An 18916-nucleotide genomic window follows, 5' to 3' on the forward strand; every position below is an offset into this window, starting at 1 on the left:
TTACCAAGAGTTGATGCAGAATTTCTAGGAATCTAACTTTTTGATCAGGATCCACTTTCGACACCCCATGCCCTCCAGACCTAGTTGGGGAGTATTGCCCAGCATAATGATGGTGGCACCATAATCTGCAGGCGTGTTCCTCTAGCACATGCCATGCAATACCCCTGTGCCCCCATCCAGAGGCCTTTGGTGGTAAGCCTGCGGTCTGGAGCCGCAAGCGCTCCTCTCCTCAGGGCCCTGCCTCCGTGCGGATGGGTCTGTACGTACACATGCCAAACAGTGGCACGTACGACACACTTATGCATTACCCAGGCCTGTGCCAGGCTGCTGAGGGACCTTGGCCTCTGCTTCTGCAGCGGGGCTTGGGAAAGACTGTCTCTCAGGTCTGCTCTGCCTATTAAAGCAGCACCCCACATTTATCGCCACCTCTAAAAGGCAAGCAGCCCAGCTCTTTTGGGAGTCCACTGAACTCCAGGAAAGGGACCTGGAGGGCTCACTTCTCCCTAGGGCTTGCTCCGGCCTCACTGGGATATCAGCCAAAGGAAAGCTCCTAGGAAGGAGAAAATTCTGTCCTGGTCTCTGAAGACTAATGAACCATAGAGGCCAGGCCCAGTCAGCCAGAGGCCAGTGCAGTCCTGGAGGTGAGTCACTCCGGCTTGAGGTGGACGAACAACCCCCAAGACCTTGTTCTCTGGCTCATCTCCTCTCCTGGTCTCCCCAGCCCCAGCCCTCCAGTTCATAATTCTGAGTCCCCACCTGCTGAGCCCTGAAGGGATCATATTTGTAAGTGCAGAGGGTCATCTGCCTGTCCCTAAAGTCAGTCTTGAGGGTGCAAGAGGAATATAAGTTAAACAGAGTTCCTCCTTCATGTTAGCAACACCCCCAATCTCACCAAGGCTGATGAAACATAATGAGCAGCTCCTAGGGAGCCCTCCTACCACCTCCCCTTACACAGCGGGGTCCTCTGGGCAAATGCAGGCCTTCCTACCACATTGGCTCCTCTGCCCTTGACTGCCAGGGTGGACTGGCGCAAGCCAGGGCAGATGTGCACACAACGGGCACTGAGCAGTGATGGTCTCCCGCTCACCTTCAGTCCCCAGTGCTGCACAGTGAAGCCAGCCTGAGGCTCACGAATTCATACCGTCAGCCCAGCCCCCGGGTAACCTGCTGCACTCAGCTACAGACCCCGTTCTGATCCACATCAGCCCTCGACACCTGTCCCGGCGCTGCCCCCAGGCGAGGCCTCAGGCAGGAGTGTCCCATCTCTCTGATGGAGCTCTGGACATTGGGGTGAGGTCCTGCAGCACTTTTGGTAGCTGCCTGGGCAGGTAAGGGGGCAGGAAACCCCTCTCCCAGCGTCCACATGCCCTCCCCACCCAAGGAAACCAAGAGGTACATAGGAAAATACAGTCTTTATTGTTCTTCTGAAACAACAAACCAGAAATATAATTTTGCCTTTAAAAATCTTCTGTCTCAGGCTGAAGATACCACCACTGACAATACCCACCCCTCCCCTCCTTTTCCTTTAGCAAATTCCTAGATCTGGTATCAGTTGGAAAGCCAAAAGAAGGAAGACTATGCCCCATCCCCGGGGAGGCATGTTCCGCAGTCCACCAAGCAGCCTGCACTGAGGCCCTCGCTGTTCAAAGGCATTCCCTGCCCCCCCAGCCCCCCTTACCTACCACAGTCCTCTACGAGGTGGAAGGATCGAGGTGTGCAAGGCAAGGTGGGCCTGCCCTGTCCTGCCCTGTCCCTCCTCAGAGCCTTGGCCTCCGTGTTCTGGAAACCTCTTCCCAAGGCCACCAGCAAGACCCCGTCTTAGAGCCAGAAACCAGACTGATACCTGCTGACTCTCCGTAAGCCATGGGAAAACGGGTGTCCAGCAGAGGGAGACCTAGTACTCATCTGAGATCAGACTCACGGGGAGGGGGCCGACCTACAAAAGGGGACTCGTGACCCCCAAACCCCCGCACAGCTGTCTCCTCACCTGCCGCCCCTTCGATGTAGGCTGCAGGTAACAAACAGGACCCCTGGCCCACGCTCTGGTTTGGAGCCCAGTCCAGGTACAATTAAACACTCCAGGAAGCCAGACTGAGCACACAAAACCCTGGGAAGGAAGCCCAGCCCTGAAGCCTCTGGGCAGACCGTGCAGCCCTCTCCCCGCCCCAGGGGCCTGCTTGGGGTCTGCTCAGGCAGTGAGCTTCTGCGAGGGCCGTCTGTGTTCCCAAGATGCCGCCAATCGTGACCCAGTCCCCACCCCGAGGTCCCAGGCCTGGAGCTGCGGAAGATGGAGGGGTGAGGGGTACAGAGCAATGGTTCTTGGGCTGCAGGCTATAGGAGTAGAATTGGTGGGGGTCCCCACGGGGCCTGGCAGTGATGATGTCCTTAGACGGCGCTGAAGAAATGCCCAGTGGTATGTGCCTGGGCTCTCAGGAGGCTGCCATCCACACATGCTGCAGCTTCAAGGCCTCTGGGCCGGTGTCCCTGGAAAACCCAGCAGGAGAGGTGTGAGAGGGTTACCATGGTGACAGGCAGTCTCATCCAGCAGCACCACTCTGGCCCACTTCAGAGGATCTCAAAGGAATCCTTGTGTTGTCGGTGTGGGCTTCTCCCCCCTGTTGACTTGAGAAGGTTGCAGTAAGCAAGCAAAAGGGTCTGTGGCCTGAGGACCAGAGACCCACGGGGGGGGGGGGGGGGGGGGCGGGGGAACAGGTCTCCACTCCCTGAGTTCTCATGACCTCTGTCTCCATGTGATTCTCTGTGCGTGAGAGACAGACAGACGGACAGACAGAGATTTCCAGGCGATGTAATTGTGCTGGTGATGCTGAGTGTGTGTGAGAGGAATGGGTGAAGCCGGGAGCAGTGTGGCTGGTGTGTGGCCTGTAGCAGACAGAGGGACATGGTGGCTTCGGCAGGGGAGGGTGTCCTGTGTTTCTAAGTGCTGGGTCCAGATGCCACGGTTGCTGTGATTATAGTGCTAGCGGCTCAAAGCTGGACCCAACTTGGACCCCGAAGGGCAGCTGAGAGTATCTTCCTGGCTTGGAAGGGGGTCACGGAAACTGGCCCCTGGCCCCCATATCCCTCCTCCCCACACCTACGTGCAGATGAGGTGCTATGAGCAGGAGGTAGGGAGAGTCACCCAGGGCAGGAAGGACAGTAGGGGAACACTGAGTCCAGAAGCCTGCACTTGCACACATATCCTTCCTTCCCCATGGCCAGAAGCTTTGGGAGACCCCCCAGCTGTCCCAGAGACTTGGTGGCCCCGAAAGGGGCATGAGCAGGAGCCTCTAGCACAAGGGCGGCTTCCGCAGAGACTTGGAAGTTCATGGAGACAGCCGCACTGGGGCTTATTTGCTGGAGGGCTGGGGGCGCGAGTGCACGAGGGGACTGCACTGGAGGGAAGGGCCAGCCCTTACTGAAGCCTTCCCCTGCGCGCTCTCCCGGCCCTTCCTACCTAGGCCAAGTGGGGCTGGGCTCTCAGGCCACAGAGGAGATCTGCTTCTGGTCTTCGTGCTCACCCTCCGGGTCCCCCATGAGGGGCTGCCGCTTCTTGAGCTCCCGGTGGTACTTGGCCATGAGGGAGGCATAGATGCAGCCGTAGGCAGCTGCCACCACCATCATGATGCAGACAATGCCACAGACAACCCCCGCGATGATCACTGTGCCGATGGCCCGCCTCACGCTCACCGGCCGATACCTCTGCTTCTGGGGGCAGGCTGTGCTGGGCTCTGGCTCGGGCTCGGCCCCTGGCTTGGGCTTAGCGGGTTCAGGGCTGGCCTTTGTGCAGGGTGGCCCAGGAATATCCAGCCCAGCTGAGCTATTCTCGTCCTCCAACTGGGAGCAGTAGTTGAACATCTCCATGGGGACCACACGCATGTCCTTCCCCCTCAGCTCCTTGGGTAGGGTGCAGGCCAGCTGGTCCAGGCGCCCGCCTGCATCCAGGGGAGAAAGAAAGCAGGGGCTGACCAGGCATCCAGAACCTGGACTCCTTCTCCCCATCCCCAAGTCCCCAAAATGGAAGGCCCAGGAATGCAGTCGGTCCTGGATTCACATCAATAGGAGAGGAAGGGAGATGAACAACTAGGATTTATGAAGCCAAGGACCATGATAGGTGAGGTGCATGTATCATGTCATTTCACCTGCACAGAAGCCATATAAAATGGATATTGCCATTATTCCCATTTTAGAGAAGCACACAACCATTTCAGTCAAGCCTGCTCTGTCCAGAGTCAAACTGACTCGCCGCAGTTCGGCACTGCTAACGTGCTGGTGCTCAGGGAAGACTCAGCAATGCAAACAGAGTCTTGCACGGGCCACAGCTCTGCTCCTCTCCTTGGCCCTGAATCTGCCTGCTCCCTGCCCGTCTGTAAACCCAAGACACTTCCCCACTGTGTCTTATCCCTCCAGAGTTCCTCCCTCTCACAGAAAGGACAAGTCAAAAGCCACTGCCACCACTCTTCCATATGGAAACTTTTGGTTGTCCAAGATTACCTCTTTGGAGTGGGGAGAAAAAAGGTCGGGTGAGAACTTTTGCCTTTTCTTCTTTAAGAGCAATCCAGCAGCCCACCAGCACCCTGACCACGGCATTGCTGAGTGCAGTGGCATCTTGGGAGGGAATCCTGAGACCCGTGAGGGCAAACAAGAGGGGGCCAGGGCTAACGAGGGGGTGTGGGCGGCAACAGGTGCACAGGCTCATCGTGACGATGGTGAGGCTGGACCATGGTGAGGCCGTGAGAGGATATAGATGCAGAACACGGTGGGGTGAGAGAGAAGGTAGCTCGGGAGAATCCCCTAGGAGGCCAGAGTCAGACTCTGTCCCTCTATCAGCTTCCAGTGAGATCCGGATGTGGGCAAGAGATCCCTTCCCAAATGGCCCCTGCCGAACGGGCTCCTGCCATCCCCTCACTGCCAGTCCCCTCTCCCAGAGCAGCTGCTGCACGTCTCCTCATACAAGAGATACGCTTTGCCTGGGATGCTGATTAAAACATCCCAGGATTTTTTTTTTAAGAAGTGCAAGGTTGAAAACAACTGTACTATTGAAAAGTTCCAAAAATAGACATTCCCAGTCCATGCCCTTTTGTGCTGAGAATTTAGTTCCTGATAACTCTGTGAAAGGACAAGGATGTTGCCCAGGGATAACACATGGGGCTGAGACCCTTGGCCTCTAGTTCCCCCGTGCCGCTGACTGCCTGGGGGCCCTGCGGCAAGTCTTACATCCAGCGCACTGTGTCCAAGGGCCACCTTTGTACAGGCAGGAGCCGGGGTTGAGATGGTGGCAACCTCATCTTCCTGCTCAAAGACCTGAGGTTGAATCCTGGCCATGTCATCTCATGCAAATTATTTAATTTATTTAATTGCATAGGGAGTTGTGGTTTTCTTGGCCATAAAATAAGAATGGCTGACTCGATTAACTGCTGTAAGGATTAAAATAGATAATGTACATGAAAAGATATTTATAAACTGGAAACTATATAAGTATTAATTGTTATTTCCTGACTCACAAGAATGGGAGAAATTATCATAGCGACTAACATGTTATGGCACTTTACAGTTTGTAAAAAATATTTTAATTTTTTTAAAGATTTTATTTATTTATTTGAGAAAGAGAGAGCAAGAATGAGCACAAGCACGGGGAGTGGCCGGCAGAGGGAGAAGCAGGCTTCCTGCCGAGTGGGGAGCCGGAAGCAGGGCTCAATCCCAGGACCCCGGGATCACGACATGAACCAAAAGCAGACACTTAACCGACTGAGCCACCCAGGCTCCCCTGTAAAATTGTTTAATTAACACAGGAGAATATCATGCAAATAATTGAGATTGTGGCTGGATATGAAACAAAAAGAGCAAGACTGATGAAAAGGATTGGCATTATTTTCACATTGATTCACTCGTTCAGCAAGTACTCATGGAGCATCTACTTTGTGCTGGGCACCAAATTCTGTCTTATTAAGTCTGTTTAATATTATGACTACTAGTAGCAAATGAACAAATGAATGAACAGGTTTTATGAAGGACTTGCTTTATGCTAAGTACTTTTTAAGACACTTTACATGCTGGCGCTCAGTCGGTAAGCCTCTTGCCTTCAGCTCAGGTCATGATCCCGGGGTCCTGGGATCAAGTCACGAATCGGGCTCCTTGCTCAGCAGGGAGCCTGCTTCTCCCTCTACCTGCTGCTCCCCCTGCTTGTGTTCTCTCTCTCTCTGACAAAAAAAAAATAAAATCTTTTTTAAAAAGACACTTTACATGCATTACTATTTAGTCCTCACAATGATTCTATCAGATAGCTGTTATTTGACCCATTTTACAGATGAGGACACTGTCATAGAGAGGTTTCTCAGGATCACACAGCTAGTAAGTGACAGAGCCACAAATCAAACCTGGATCTGGCACTTTTAACTCCTACACTCACTTCTTTGCCCTCCTTTTCATTACATTTAATCCTCTTATAGATCATTCTAGAACTTTCCCCAAAAGAGGGAGGGAAAGAGTAAAACTAAAGCCATTTGGCTTCTTATTAAAAGCTTTGAATATAAAACTTCTTGGGAGAGTTGAGATCATCATCAAAATGAAAATTTGGTTTTATCTGTGGATTTAAATTATATTCCACCCTCCTGAAACCGTGGATATTTAAGAAATTGCTGTATTATTCAGAAGAGCAAGGGTGGTTTTTCTTCCTCCTACCATGCCAGGGAAGCCCAGAGGCATACCTGGTGGGATGTAGAGAAAAATTATTAAGTTGCCTCACAATACCTACAGAAGTGAGATCAAGTTACAGTGAGTCAGTCTGAAAGAAAAAGAAGAGGAAGGAGGCTTGGAGCTGGGAGGGGCGCACAGAGAAGAACGTGGAGCAGTGGGCAGGTGGGGGTGGGGGGGGAAGCAGCACCAGCCTCTCTGCCCTGCCGATGGTTTGGAGCCCAGGCTGAGACTCTTCTAGCCCAGAGCTAGTGGAGAGGTAGGGCCACCCCCTTCTCCCCGGACCTCGGCCCTGAGTCAGTGCCCAGCCTCCAGGAAATGTGTTGGGCCAGGGATGATTGTCCCAATTCCTTACACCCAGGCAGGACTAGCTGTTCTCACCTCGGTAGGAAAACCACTCCATCCAGTGCTTGAAATCACGCAGGTTACAGTCACACTCCCAGGGGTTGTCCCCAACCTGCAGCAGCTGCAGGCTTGCGAGGGGTTCGAACGTCAGCCGGTCCAGGTTCTGCAGACGGTTGGAGCGAAGTGACAGGGAGCGCAGCGCTGGGAGTCCATCAAAAAGGCCAGGGGGCAGCTGGGCCAGCCCGTTGATGGACAGGTCCAGGTGGCGGAGCAGGGGCGAGTGCTGCAGCAGGTCCCTGTCCAGGGTCCTGATGCTGTTATTGCGCAGCTGCAGCTCCGTAAGATTCGTCAGGTCCCCGAAAATGGACCGGGGCAGCTGGTCCAGGAAGTTGTTGGATAGGTCCAGCCGCTGCAGGCTGGACAGATTGGCGAATGCCCAGCTTGGCAGGGCACTCAGCTTATTGTTCAAGAGTAAGAGGGTTCGGGTGGCAGCGGGCAAGTCAGGGGGCACCATGGTGAGGCCTAGGCCACTACAATCCACCTCCAGGCTGCGGCTGTCACACTTACAGGAGAAGGGGCAGGCGGGGAGGGCCTCCACAGCATACAGCGTGATCCAGCAGGTGATCCCTGGAGGTGAGGGGGACAGACAGGCGGAAAAAAAGCCACAGGCGGGAAGGTTACCACCTCCTGCTTCGATTCCCGCATTTCTAATTTGTAATATAATGGCCTCTTGACTTTATCTGCTTTGGCCTAAGCCACAATCAATGCACAAACCTTTACTGACCACATAAAAAGATAATTAACCAACCCGAAGCACGTCTATATTACTGGACATCACATGGTGTCCGCAGGGCTCTTGCCTCACAGCACATATGGCAAAGAAACCACTTTAGTGGAGTATGATCCTGGAGAATGGAAGGCCTGAGTGCAGAGGATAAGCAGTGCTGTTCCACAAAGAGGCCCCAGCTCAGGGGGCCTCCCCTGGTTGATCTCCTTGGGAGCTTGGGCCCCACTGCTACCAGAGATGTTGACAAAGGATGCAAGGATGTCAAAGAAACCTGCTCCCTTGTTCCTCTCCCAGTGTCACAGAGAAAGATTCTCTTTCCAAAAGGAAATAGCCACATTGCTGCTTCCTTCCCCTCCGCACCCTTACCCCCAACTTGGAGCTGCCCTAGGCTAAGACACACCATGGAAGAGGGAGAGCACAAAGGGGTGCTCCCACCCCTACCCCCTACAACCTCCCATGTGCTGTCAGATCCAAGAAGGGGGCCAGTAACTTAGCATGAAGACCAGGAGCCCATCTAGGGTCCCACTCCAGAGACCACAGTAGAAATGATAAGGATAAGATGCACAAATCTAACTCCATGCTGAAGAACACTTGGGCACAAGCCACTGCAAAGCATAGGTTCTAGGAGAAGTTTCATATTTATTCTCACTCTAAAACGAACCATGAGCTTAGGTTGGGCTCCTGTTCCTAAGGGCTGTGGGGTAGCATTTCTGCAGGATGGACCCATTAACAGCATTCCTTTTGTGGTCCCATGTTTTGCCCAGGACCCCTCTGAGTAAGCCGCCTCAGAGTCTAGCCTAGGGAATGGCTGGGGGGGGGCTATTCTCAGAGAATAATTACAACAGAGCAGCTCATTCCACTGTTTAGCAGCCCTTTCTCAGAGGGACTGCCAAACTCCCCTCAAGTGTCTTCCTGAGTCTCATAGATGTTTGCTCACTGTGGAAGAGAAAATGGGTAAGCTCAAAATAGTTCAATTTCACCAAGTCAGCACCCAGTCTGGCAAATTACTGGCTCCATCTTGGATGTGGGATTCATGCAGATCTGACAGCACAGGGGAGGTTGTAAGGGCAGGGTGGGAGTGCCCTTTTGTGCTCTGTCTCTTCCACATGTGGCATGTCTTAGCCTAGTATAGCTCCAAGTTGGGGGTAGGGGTGCAGAGGGGAAGGAAGCAACAGTGTGGCCATTTTCTTTTGGAAAGAGAGGCACAGAGGAAAGACCCTAGCCAGGGAAGTGATGGAGAATCAGACCCAGTTCACGGCCCAGGTGACCGCACTCAGAAAGGCAGCCACCCCGACTTGAGCACCTGAATGGGATGGTCTTGAGTCTGTGTCTGGCAGATGTCTGGTTGTCTGGTGTCCCCAAGAACAGAGCTTGAAGGAACAGTGTGGGACTGTTCTCCCCCTACACTTGTGGGGTCAGTGACAGCTAAGAGGTGGACTGCAAGGCTGACACCTGAGCCTCCCATTCTCAAGAGGAATGAGCACAGTCATGGCCATGGAAGCCAACCAGTGACCCTTCCTGGCCACATGGGGTCACCTGCTGCCACCTCTCACCCTCTTATCCCTCTGAACCCTTCTGCTGCCAGGTCAGCCTGCCCTACCGTACCCCGCACCATGCCATTTGAAAATCAACATTCTTCAGACCTCACTTTCCCCAGAAAAGAAGTCAATCCATCCAGCTTCCCTCACAAAAGGATCATAACCAGAAGCCATTATTCTCCCCACCCCTGAAAATTCAGGGTGACATAAAAGCTCTGGTGACAAGAAAACATAATCCTATATTGTGAGGTGTCGAGTGATTCTAGAATGAGTTTGAAATGGGATCTGAGTGGCTCAGGGATCAGCCACTCTCACATGGTGAATAATTCAGGCTGCTCATGTCCTGCAGCTGTATCACCGGGCCAAGTGTACGAGGGGAGAAGTCAGGCAGAATAATGTCCCTTAGGACCATTTCTTACCTATTACCATGCAGCCCTGGGCAAGCCAGTCCTCACTGACCTGGGCCCTTTCCCTCTACTGAAGAGAATTCTCACGGCTTCTTTCAGCCTGACAACTTACAAGGCTTTCTTATGGGAAATGGAGACCTCAATTTCCCCCATATGCCAGAGGAAGGCTGGGACCCAACCCCTATGGTCCTTCCAACACTGCAATCCAAGAGCTCTCTAGTTCCCTCCATTTCAGAGCTAGGGAGACTGAGACAGAAGTCTCCAGTTTCACCCAGCCAACGAAAGACAAGAGGGAGACTTGCCGTTAGAGCAGCAGGACTCCCACAAGCCAGACCGCTGGGGGTGGGGGTGGGGGTGGACTTCCTGGGCACAGGAACAGACCCACCTGGAGACACAGAACCACCCGTCATGGCCTCCAGCTCCTGATTTAACCACTAAAGCTCTCAACGGCAACTCTTTCTTTGGCTGCCACAGATGCCAGTACCCCAGGCAAGACTGTAGAGGGTAACCCCTGGCTTCCCGGGCCTTGGGCATCCCAGAAAGATCAGAGCTTCCTGCAGCCTGGAGTGCATCTCTGCGTGCCAAGCTAGCCCCTGCCACCGGCCCCTGCCCCACTGTACTCACAGGAGATCTGCCTCCACTGCAGGGCAAGCCCGGTCCTCTGCTCGGGGCCACTGCCCCGGGCCAGCATGGTGAATGCCACAGCTCTTACAGCCCTGCACCTCTGGGGAGAGAGGAGCCCCTCGGTGTGTGCTGCCTGTCAGTCCTGAGAGAGAGGAGAGAGAGAGAGAGAGAGAGAGAGAGAGAGAGAGAGAGAACTGAGCAGCACTCGAGGCCCCGTTCCAGCCCAGGGGTTAGGGAGAGGGCCCGGTGTCTCTTTACACTCCTTGTCATTCCCTCTCCTGTTCTTCTCAGCTATGATTCCCTGGGTGGGGGAAGGAGAAGAACGAGGGGCAGAGAAGCCAGGAGACCTTCCCCCTCCCGGGGTGACTAGGGTGGCAAGGAGGGCAGGCTCCGGCCTGTGGCCCAGTGCTGAGCTCTGCCTTCGGGACGCAGAAGTCACCAGCGGTGGCCTCCCTAGTGTTCCTCCCCCGCCTCTCCTGTTGCCTCTCTGGCATGTTGATCTCTAAAATGCTTTGGGGGCCACATGGCCTCCTTTGTGAGCTTTCTCCCATATCACAGGTGGGGACACTGAGGGACATATCCACTAGGTAAGCAGAGTGAGGCCATAGTAACACCGTTCCCGGGCCCAGCGCTGCTCTCACCATGGCCCCCGAGGGGGCAGAGTCTGCTGTTGTGTCAGGCGTGAGGCCCAGGCCCTGCTCCTGCCACCGGCTGGCCTCCCGCTTCCCCTCCACCTTCGCCTGAGAGGTGAGGTGCGGCGCTCTGTCTTCCGCCCGCTGGTCTATAATAAGACTCATCAGCTCAGGGAGTTCATGCTGCAGCAGCTGTTCGTGCAGGAGACAGGGACAGGGAGGCAAGGATGAGACTTCGGAGCCGAAGGAGGGCTGCGAGCAGGCCCGGGGAGGCAAGAAAGCAGTTCTCTCTTGCAGATGACAAAAGAGGGGCAGTCACCCTGTCTAGGTTCTCAGGACCTGCCCTGCCCCAATCCTGAGAATAGGAAGAGGGACACGGGCCCTCCTGTGGTCCCCATTTCCTTCCAGGTATGGCTAAGGCCCTCAGACAGAGGCCAGAGCCTCCACTCTCCCAGCACCCTCAGAGGGATGGGGAAGGGGCCTGTGGTGCCGCTGCAGCAGGCAGAGACAAGGTGGGGAGGGGGGTGGGCACGGAGAGGGAAGACCCTGCCTGCAGCCCAGCCCCTTCGGCCCCCAAAGGGCACCGTCCCGTCAGCCCACCGCTCCTGGCTGGCTCCTTTGTTGCCTGCTCATCTCTCTGTGATCCCCGGTCACAGCCTGCCCTCTCACTCACTCCACCCAGCCATCTCCCCGCACCCCGCCCCCCAATCCGGAGGAGCCAGGGGCAGAGTTAAGCAGGCAGCTGAGGAGGTGGAGGGACTGCTGGGAAGCTAACTCGTTCAGCTCTGAAATCTCTGCCTCCGGTGAAGCGGGTTTCCCTCAGGCATTTCGGGTCCTGCTGCAGCTCCTCAGTGCCTCGCCAGCCCCCGCCCTGGAGCTGCCTCCAGTCGCAAAACCCACTTAAAACCCAGCAACCCCCGCAGGCCCTTCAGCCGTGCTCTCAGCAAGGGCAGCCTTGGCTTTCCCCCTCCTCCCCTGGGGTGGGGGGGGGGGGGGGGGCTCCAGGTTGTGCCGGCCTCCCAGGTGTTGTGACACCGGGGCCCTGCCGTGGGGTGTGGGGAGCAGCCCAGGTCCCCACACTGCCTCTTGGATGGATCCCCAGGCCCTGGGCTGAGGCGTGAAGGAGATGGGAGGCGCTCTGGCGTCTTCTGCAGCGGCTCTCTCTCCAGCCCAGGCGGGCAGGCCTCTGGTTCGCTGCCGGCCCCGCCACTCCCTGGCTGGGTAACCTTAAACAAACTGTGTGAACTCTCTGAGCCTGTTATCTTACCACTCAAAGTGGGGACAGTAAGACTTCATGGGGGGGATCTCGGGGCAGATCAATTTAATTAAGGGAGGAGAGTTAACATTGACTATATTTAAGACACACTACCTTAGAAGATCATTCAGGCGAACGCACCCAGCCTGGACTTGAGCCCGTGAGAGCTGTGAGGAAGCCCCAGTTCCCTTCCTCCTTGCAGCAGTTCTAGGTGACACCTCCTTCCTGGTCCCACCAGCCTCACACCTGGGTCTACTTCTCTATTCCTGAGCAGATGGCCCATGGCAGGATGCTCATGGCGGGGCACGCTCACACGCACAGCTTTCCTGGACCTCCGTCCCAGGCAGCGGTGCCCACCCTCTCGGTGTCCCTCGGGGCCTGACCCTCGGAACAATCTCGGACTCCAGCAGGAAGCCTCACATCCAGAGCTCACAGCACCTACACAATATTAGGCAGGTTGGAGGCCATCCAAGGCATGGAGGTGATGACCAACTTGCCCAAGGTCACATACTAGATCAGAGGTAGGTCACCGGCTTCAGAGTCTGACTGCTCATCCACTCCCCGGTGACTGTCACCCAGCAATGGCCCTTTTGGGGAGATACTTATGTGTGCACAGAGCAGGGTGCACATAGGCTCCCAGACACATGCTTGGAGCTCCCAACAGAGCACATGGTGCAAACACACCCACAGAGGGCACACACACACACACACACGCACACACACGTGCACACACGCATGCCCGGCTGGCAGCCCTCCAGCACTCCCCCTCAGATGCCAACACTCAGCCAGCAAAAGCCCCCAGCAGACAGATGTACAGGGACACTTCCAACGTTGGAATAAGGTCTAACGAAAACCCCACAGGGCAGCCCCTACCCCAGAACATTTTCTCTACCCAGACTCAGAGGGGTGATCAAGACCCAAGCCAGGCTTCTGCTCCTGCCCTTTCGAGCTTTTTGCAAGGAGACAAGGTGGCAGAGAACCCCTCTCACCCAAGCCCAGGCCCTGCTTCCACCTGAGCCTGCTCCCCTCTGTTTCAAGCAGGCTCTCTTTTTCCACCCCACCCACAGATCCCAGACCTTAGTGTCACCCCAATAGTGAGCCCAGCAGTTGACCAGCAAGCACCAGTCAATGGAGACAGCGGCCTTAAGCAGGTCCTGATGCCCCAGCCCCAGCCTTGGATGACGTCAGCTGTACAAATGCAGTCAGGCAAGTTGCCACAATGCAGACCCCCAGGTGTCATCTTCTGAGGTGACGGGACACTGTTGACCCCAGCATCTCTGGAGAAATGTGATGAAAACAAAGTCCCCCAGGTCCATGGTGGGGGAGGGGCAGTGGTACCTGTGCTCCCTACGGAACCGACTCCTTGGGCACCATGGAAGTGACCTTTAGGGAGATACGGGGCTAGAACCCAGCACTTCCTGGCTGCTTGGCCCTTTGTCCACAAGCACACCTCTGACCCAAAGACCCCTTCCCACCCCCAGAAGTATCCAGCCTCATTAGGAAAGGGGGTGACCTACATTAGGAATGCAGCTGCTGCAGCAGGCGCTGACCGGCTGCTGGAATAGATGTACACTGTCTGAGAAGGAAGTCCCCACCCAGGATGGAGAATGGGGGACAGAAAAGAGCAGGGTTTGCCGGAGCCCCCAAACCCACCAGAAAGATCTCCAGGTCCCACAGCCTCGTGGATGCTGGACTTGCTCCCAGTCCTCACGTGGCTCATTGTCTCAGTCCCAGGGACAGAGACACCAGAGAGAAGGGCTAGGCCCCAGCAGGGCACTGGGCCTCCTTTGCTGGGATGGACGGTGTGGCCGCAGAGCTACAAGCAATCAAATGCAGAACCCCTGAGACTCCTTTGCTACTCAGTGTGGTCCATGGGCTTTACCTAGGAATTTCTTAGATGCAGACTCTCAGGCTCCACCCCAGGCCCACCCAACTAGAATATGAATTTTAACAAGATCCCGTACTCAAGCTTGAGAAGCACAAGACAGATGGCCTCTCTCCCAGCAGGCCCTGGCACCTCCCGGGAGGCCGTGCGGGTCTGTCTCCCAGGCCCCATCTTGGCAATGGCCGTGACCTGGGCACAGGGGGGAGGATACTGACCTTAACCTCCTTCAAAAAGCCTCTGTACGGGGAGGAGGGACGACCATAGCCACAAACACCTGTATATAGTGTTCTTAGTCCTCAGAACAACTCTCTGAGGTTTTACAGACGGGGAAAACTGAGGCAAAGGAAATAAAGTAACTTGCCTCAGGTCAGGCCACAGAAGAATGAATACAGCTTTGGGCATGAGCAGTCTGGTGGCAAAGCTACCAACTCAGCTGCCTTTGTAGGCTTCTGGGTCCGTCTGATCTGCTCACACTCGGAGGTTCCAGGTATAGGAAGGAAAGGCGAAAACGGGAGAGGCAACATTTCGTTTGTACAGTGCTTCACAGTTTATGCGTCGTGTCCTCATCCCTGATCTCACTGGACCCGAGGCAGGCATTCTGCTGCCCCTCCTGCTGGTGAAGAAACCCGCTGAGCTGAACCGGACGGAGACAGCAGCCCAGTGCCCCCTCCCAGGCCCCTCCTCCCAGTAACATGCACTGATGCAGTGCAGAAAAGCCCCAGGTGGCCAAGATCTTAGGAAAGGACCTGGACGGGGCTTTCTAGAACCCCTTCCAGCGGAGGGCTGGGCGCCGAGGTGAGGAGGGAAGCCAGGGGTGGAGGGCAGTGATAGAACGGGAGGCAGCAGTAAGAGCAGAAAGCTCCACGTGCTCCTGCCGAGCTGAGTGGGCGCAGCAGCATCCCCTGGGGCCTGGGGGTGGGAGCTGCTTCCCCGGTGGAGCACCTCTCCTCAGCCCATGGGCGAGGAGCAGCCTGCTGGAGCCCCCAAACCCACAGAGTGCTCAGGTTGGATGGTGTGGGGCGGGGGCCTCTCTGTGCTCCCGCCCCTTCGATTTCTTCTACAGACAGAGGTTAATCTTCCAAGCAGAGCTGGCTCAGACCTCAGCTAGATACCTCCAACACACCCACCACCAGCCTGGTGTCCACACCTTCCTCTGATGCTTCTGTCATGTCCGTCTCCCCAAGTCCGGTGTCCAAACCACACAAGCGCTTAAAGCCCATTGAACCTCAGCCTGGGGGTCCCTGACTCCTAGGACATCATGATGGCCCTGCCATTTGCCTCCACCGGAATCTCCCTTTGGTCAAGTGTCCCTAGTTGAGGACAAGGCTTCTGCGTGCCCTCAGCATCCAAGACTCACAGAACTGAGAAGCAGAAAGGGCCTTCGCGGTCACCTGCGCACCCACTTCACTCTGCAGACAGGTGAAGGTCGTAGGCGGGTGAGAGGCACCAAGAGGGTGTAGGGGAACCTGGACTGCAGGGTGGCCTGAGCTGAGCCCTGTTTGTTGGGGACCATGCAGGGCTGGCCTCTCCACCCGCTGCCTCCAATCTGGCCATCTGGGCCCTTCTAGGAAACATGCTCAGTCTCTTCCTGCCTGTCACCCCCATAACACACACTGCCCAGGCAGCGCGGAAGCAGGTTTTTTAAAAATCTCTCTGTACTTGGAACTGGCCGACCTTCCCGGTTCATTTTAAAACGCATACCCCATTCTCACCCCAAGCTTCCTGCATCCTGGTTTCCTTGTTGAATATTCCTAGTCCCAAACAGATCTTCCGGGAATCAGAACAGAAAAGCCCCCTGAGTCATTCCTCACTGGAGCCTCTCTCCATTGTGAACAAACTAAGCTTGCTCACTGGGGCCATGGCTATGGGTGCAGGCCATGGCCTTGGGCAGGGGGCAGAAGACGCCTGATCTGGGGTAGAAGGAAGGAGACCCCGAGAAAAGAGAGACTGCCTGAGCCCCAACTCCTTCATCCCCAGACACCCCAACAGTACATAAAGGCCCTCCCCTGCCTCCATCCCATGCTACCCATCCTGCCCAAAGCAGCTCCACCCGGCCCCTCCCTGGCTTTGGTGCCTAGGAAATGAGAACAAGGTTTGCTCATCCAGGCCCCAGACAGAGCTTCCAGCCAAACCCCAAAGAAACCAGATCGGTTGCTTAAGAAACGTCCCTCCCTCTCTTGCCACCCCCAGGCTGGCTTTCCTGGGCTCCCTCTTTTGGCAGTGCTGGAGACTGTGGCAGTGGGGAGGTGGGGTGGGAAGAGCAGGAAGCTGCTTCGGGTTTCCCTCCTGCTGGACTTCCCCGCCCCCTCCACGTGCTCAGCCTCCCTCCCCCACCCCCACCCCCCGCCAATGTAGTTATCTAAGCTGCCGGGCGTCAATCTGAGTCACGCCAAAGCAATGCCTGATGCACCCTGAAAGCCAGGTGCCACTCGCACCATCTCCCCCACCCACTCGGACAGCTTAGCTCAGGGAAAAGACAAAGTAGCCCCTGGAACCGAGCTGGGTGGTTGGGACCCCCAGTCAGACCTCCCTCTCTGCATTGTCAAAATGGGCCTGGGGCTGCTGAGAGCCACTTTCCTACTCCAGCTCAGGATGTCCATGCCCTAGTGGGTCAGGATGCCACGCAGGCATGGCCAAGCTGCACACCACCCACTCCCCTGAGGATGAGTCCACAACTCCTACCAAGGAGGCACAAGGCTTCTCAACCCATTTATAGATAGAGGACCCGATGTGTAGCTGGGGAACACCCGGAGTGTGTTCTCACAAGCCTGTTTCCACCCCCTGTACCTGGGCCCCTGGAGGGCTGGGAGCAGGGCCTCGGGCTTTGCCAAGGAAGAGCTGCAAGGCTTTTCTCCCTTGTCCACTCCCAGCCACGCCCCCACCAGAGAGGCTTCCCCCACAGCTGCGTGGGGCCATGTCCAGCCCGGGAAGGGCTCCTTTGCACCCTTGTCCAAGGACAGCTGCCTGGAGGCCAGCAACCCCACGCTGAGGGCATCCTGCAAAGAGGCAGGGCCCCGATGTCTATCCGCATACCTCAGACAGCTCAGTCCTCCAGCCTGCCACCCCCCCCCCCCCCCACCCAGCCGCCCTCTGTACCAGCCCTGTCACCAGCATCCCCTTTCCCATAGCACCCAAGCTCGTCAGGCTGTGAATGCTGAGCCGGTCAGGCAGACGGCACAGGGCTCTTGGCTGGCACTCCCCGTGCTGCGGGGACTGGTTTCTATGCCACCCGGGCCTGTCATCTGGCATTAGCACTGCTCTCCTCTCCCCTCCGCTGCCCCCGCTGCCCCCTCCCCAGCAGAACCCCAGCTCACCTCCCCAACGCCTTGAGGTCAGAGTAGCCCCGTGCCCTGTGTCTCTGGGCTGCCCCGATGTCCAGTCCCGAGCACTTCCCCAACCCCGGCAACTGCTCCCAGGCAGGAGGTAACAGCGGCTGTCTGTGCAAGCCCAGGAGACCCAGCAAAGATGGGCCCCATTCCTTGTGTCCCAGCCCCCCTGCACCCCCACCGGCCCGTCATGCCTTCCCTCCAGCATACAACACTCACCTCTCTTCACCCTGACCGCAGGCTCCTTAAATCAAGTAGCTCTAAACCGTCCAGTGAGACCCTCCCGGGGATTCCTGGAGAAATCCAGACAGCACTGCCAAGCAGAGCGCGGTGGGCACTGAGTCCCCAGTCCACCAGGAGCGGGGACCTGGCGCGCAGCACACAGCTCCGGGGAGAAGGAATGCCTGCTGCCGCCGCTGCCAAGGGGACGGGGCTGCTGGGTCAACAACAAACTGAGAAGGGAAGAGGGAGGGACGGAGGGAGACAGATAGCGGGGAGGAAAAGAGAGGAGCGCGCGTGTGCAAGCAAGGAGACGGAGCAATGGAGTGACAGCTGGGGTGCATCTGTGATGACAGCGACAGCAGCACACACAGGCGAAGGCGCACGCACACACTCACCAGAGGAGCTCACGGCCAGAGGGCCGCGCTCACCCTTGAAATGTGAGAAAAAAGGCACCTACGGATTAATCGCTCCCCACTGGAGAGGAGGAAAGCTGTGGAAAGCTGTTTTCCCGCGGACCTCCATCTTTCTTCCCCGCGCTCCTCCAAGCCCTCCCTGCCCTGACCCGCCCCCCTCTGGGTCTCTCCCCTCTCCCCCCCCCTGCCCCCCTGCCCCGTTCCCTTTGGTGAAGAGGGGCAGGACCCAGGCGGCAGGAGGCCCCTAGGAAGCAGCCTCGGTCTCCCGTTCAGAGCCATGCGGGGCAGTGTCTTCCATCCTGCTTGTGGAGAAGGAAAAACTGAACCCTCTTCCCAGTCAAAAGGTGATTTTTTTCCAGAGAGGGTAACTGGAGGGGTGCACAGGGCAGCCCATCTGCCTGGCAGTCCTCCAGAGAGGGCCCTGAGCCACACATAGCTGGTGTCACATGGTCACACACAGGTCACTGAGCCTCAGTGACCCCAGCCCAGGGCTACGTAGGGGAGTACAATGCCCAGTGCTGGAGCAGGCAGGCTGCCGCTCAGGGGCCTGCTGCAGCTGGCTGACAGGTTGTCGGTAGGGCCCGGGGTGGGGGGGGGGGTGCCTCCGGAGGAACCCCGGGTAAATGCAGCCCCGCCCCACCATGCTTGGCTTTTCTAGGCTCCTTGCTCTTATCTAGATGGGGTAGGCATGGAAGGGAAAAAAGCTGGTATTCAAGAATTCAGAAGCCTCGTTACTAACCAATCAGGACAAAGAAGTTGGGGAAATTGATATTCCAGGAGATGGCAGGCGTC

The 18916-nt window shown here is 56.5% G+C and overlaps 2 protein-coding genes across 8 annotated transcripts in view; one reads left to right on the forward strand and one right to left on the reverse strand.

The window, feature by feature from the left end:
- CACNA2D4 (calcium voltage-gated channel auxiliary subunit alpha2delta 4) overlaps positions 1-18916 on the forward strand; it is a 130819-nt gene that overhangs the window by 86837 nt on the left and 25066 nt on the right. The window lies entirely within an intron of this gene.
- Positions 1407-18244, reverse strand: LRTM2 (leucine rich repeats and transmembrane domains 2). 7 transcript variants are annotated; one of them, XM_073887004.1, is made up of 7 exons: positions 18107-18244; positions 17709-17802; positions 11033-11215; positions 10392-10533; positions 7072-7662; positions 3455-3932; positions 1407-2484 (listed from the first exon to the last, which is right to left on the reverse strand). In XM_073887004.1, the coding sequence occupies exons 4-6, from the start codon at positions 10456-10458 to the stop codon at positions 3478-3480; spliced, it is 1113 nt and encodes a 370-aa protein (XP_073743105.1). In that variant the 5' UTR covers positions 10459-10533; positions 11033-11215; positions 17709-17802; positions 18107-18244; the 3' UTR covers positions 1407-2484; positions 3455-3477. The 7 variants fall into 7 exon arrangements, with proteins under 7 accessions (XP_073743105.1, XP_073743104.1, XP_073743106.1 ...); XM_073887003.1 differs by having other exon boundaries at positions 17709-17922; positions 18107-18232; XM_073887005.1 differs by lacking the exon at positions 17709-17802 and having other exon boundaries at positions 18169-18244.

This window comes from Callorhinus ursinus, unplaced genomic scaffold (assembly GCF_003265705.2).
Source record: "Callorhinus ursinus isolate GAN/ISIS: 27379988/994484 unplaced genomic scaffold, GSC_fseal_2.0 scaffold74, whole genome shotgun sequence".
In the NCBI taxonomy this organism is placed as follows: domain Eukaryota; kingdom Metazoa; phylum Chordata; class Mammalia; order Carnivora; family Otariidae; genus Callorhinus; species Callorhinus ursinus.

Coding starts and splice junctions, on each gene's coding strand:
- LRTM2 (XM_073887005.1), bottom strand. CDS start 10,458: ATGCTGGCCCGGGGCAGTGGCCCCGAGCAGAGGACCGGGCTTGCCCTG. Junction 7,663..10,391: donor GCAGTGGAGGCAGATCTCCT/GTGAGTACAGTG, acceptor CCTCACCTCCAG/GGATCACCTGCTGGATCACG. Junction 3,933..7,071: donor GGAGTGGTTTTCCTACCGAG/GTGAGAACAGCT, acceptor CCCTGGATGCAG/GCGGGCGCCTGGACCAGCTG.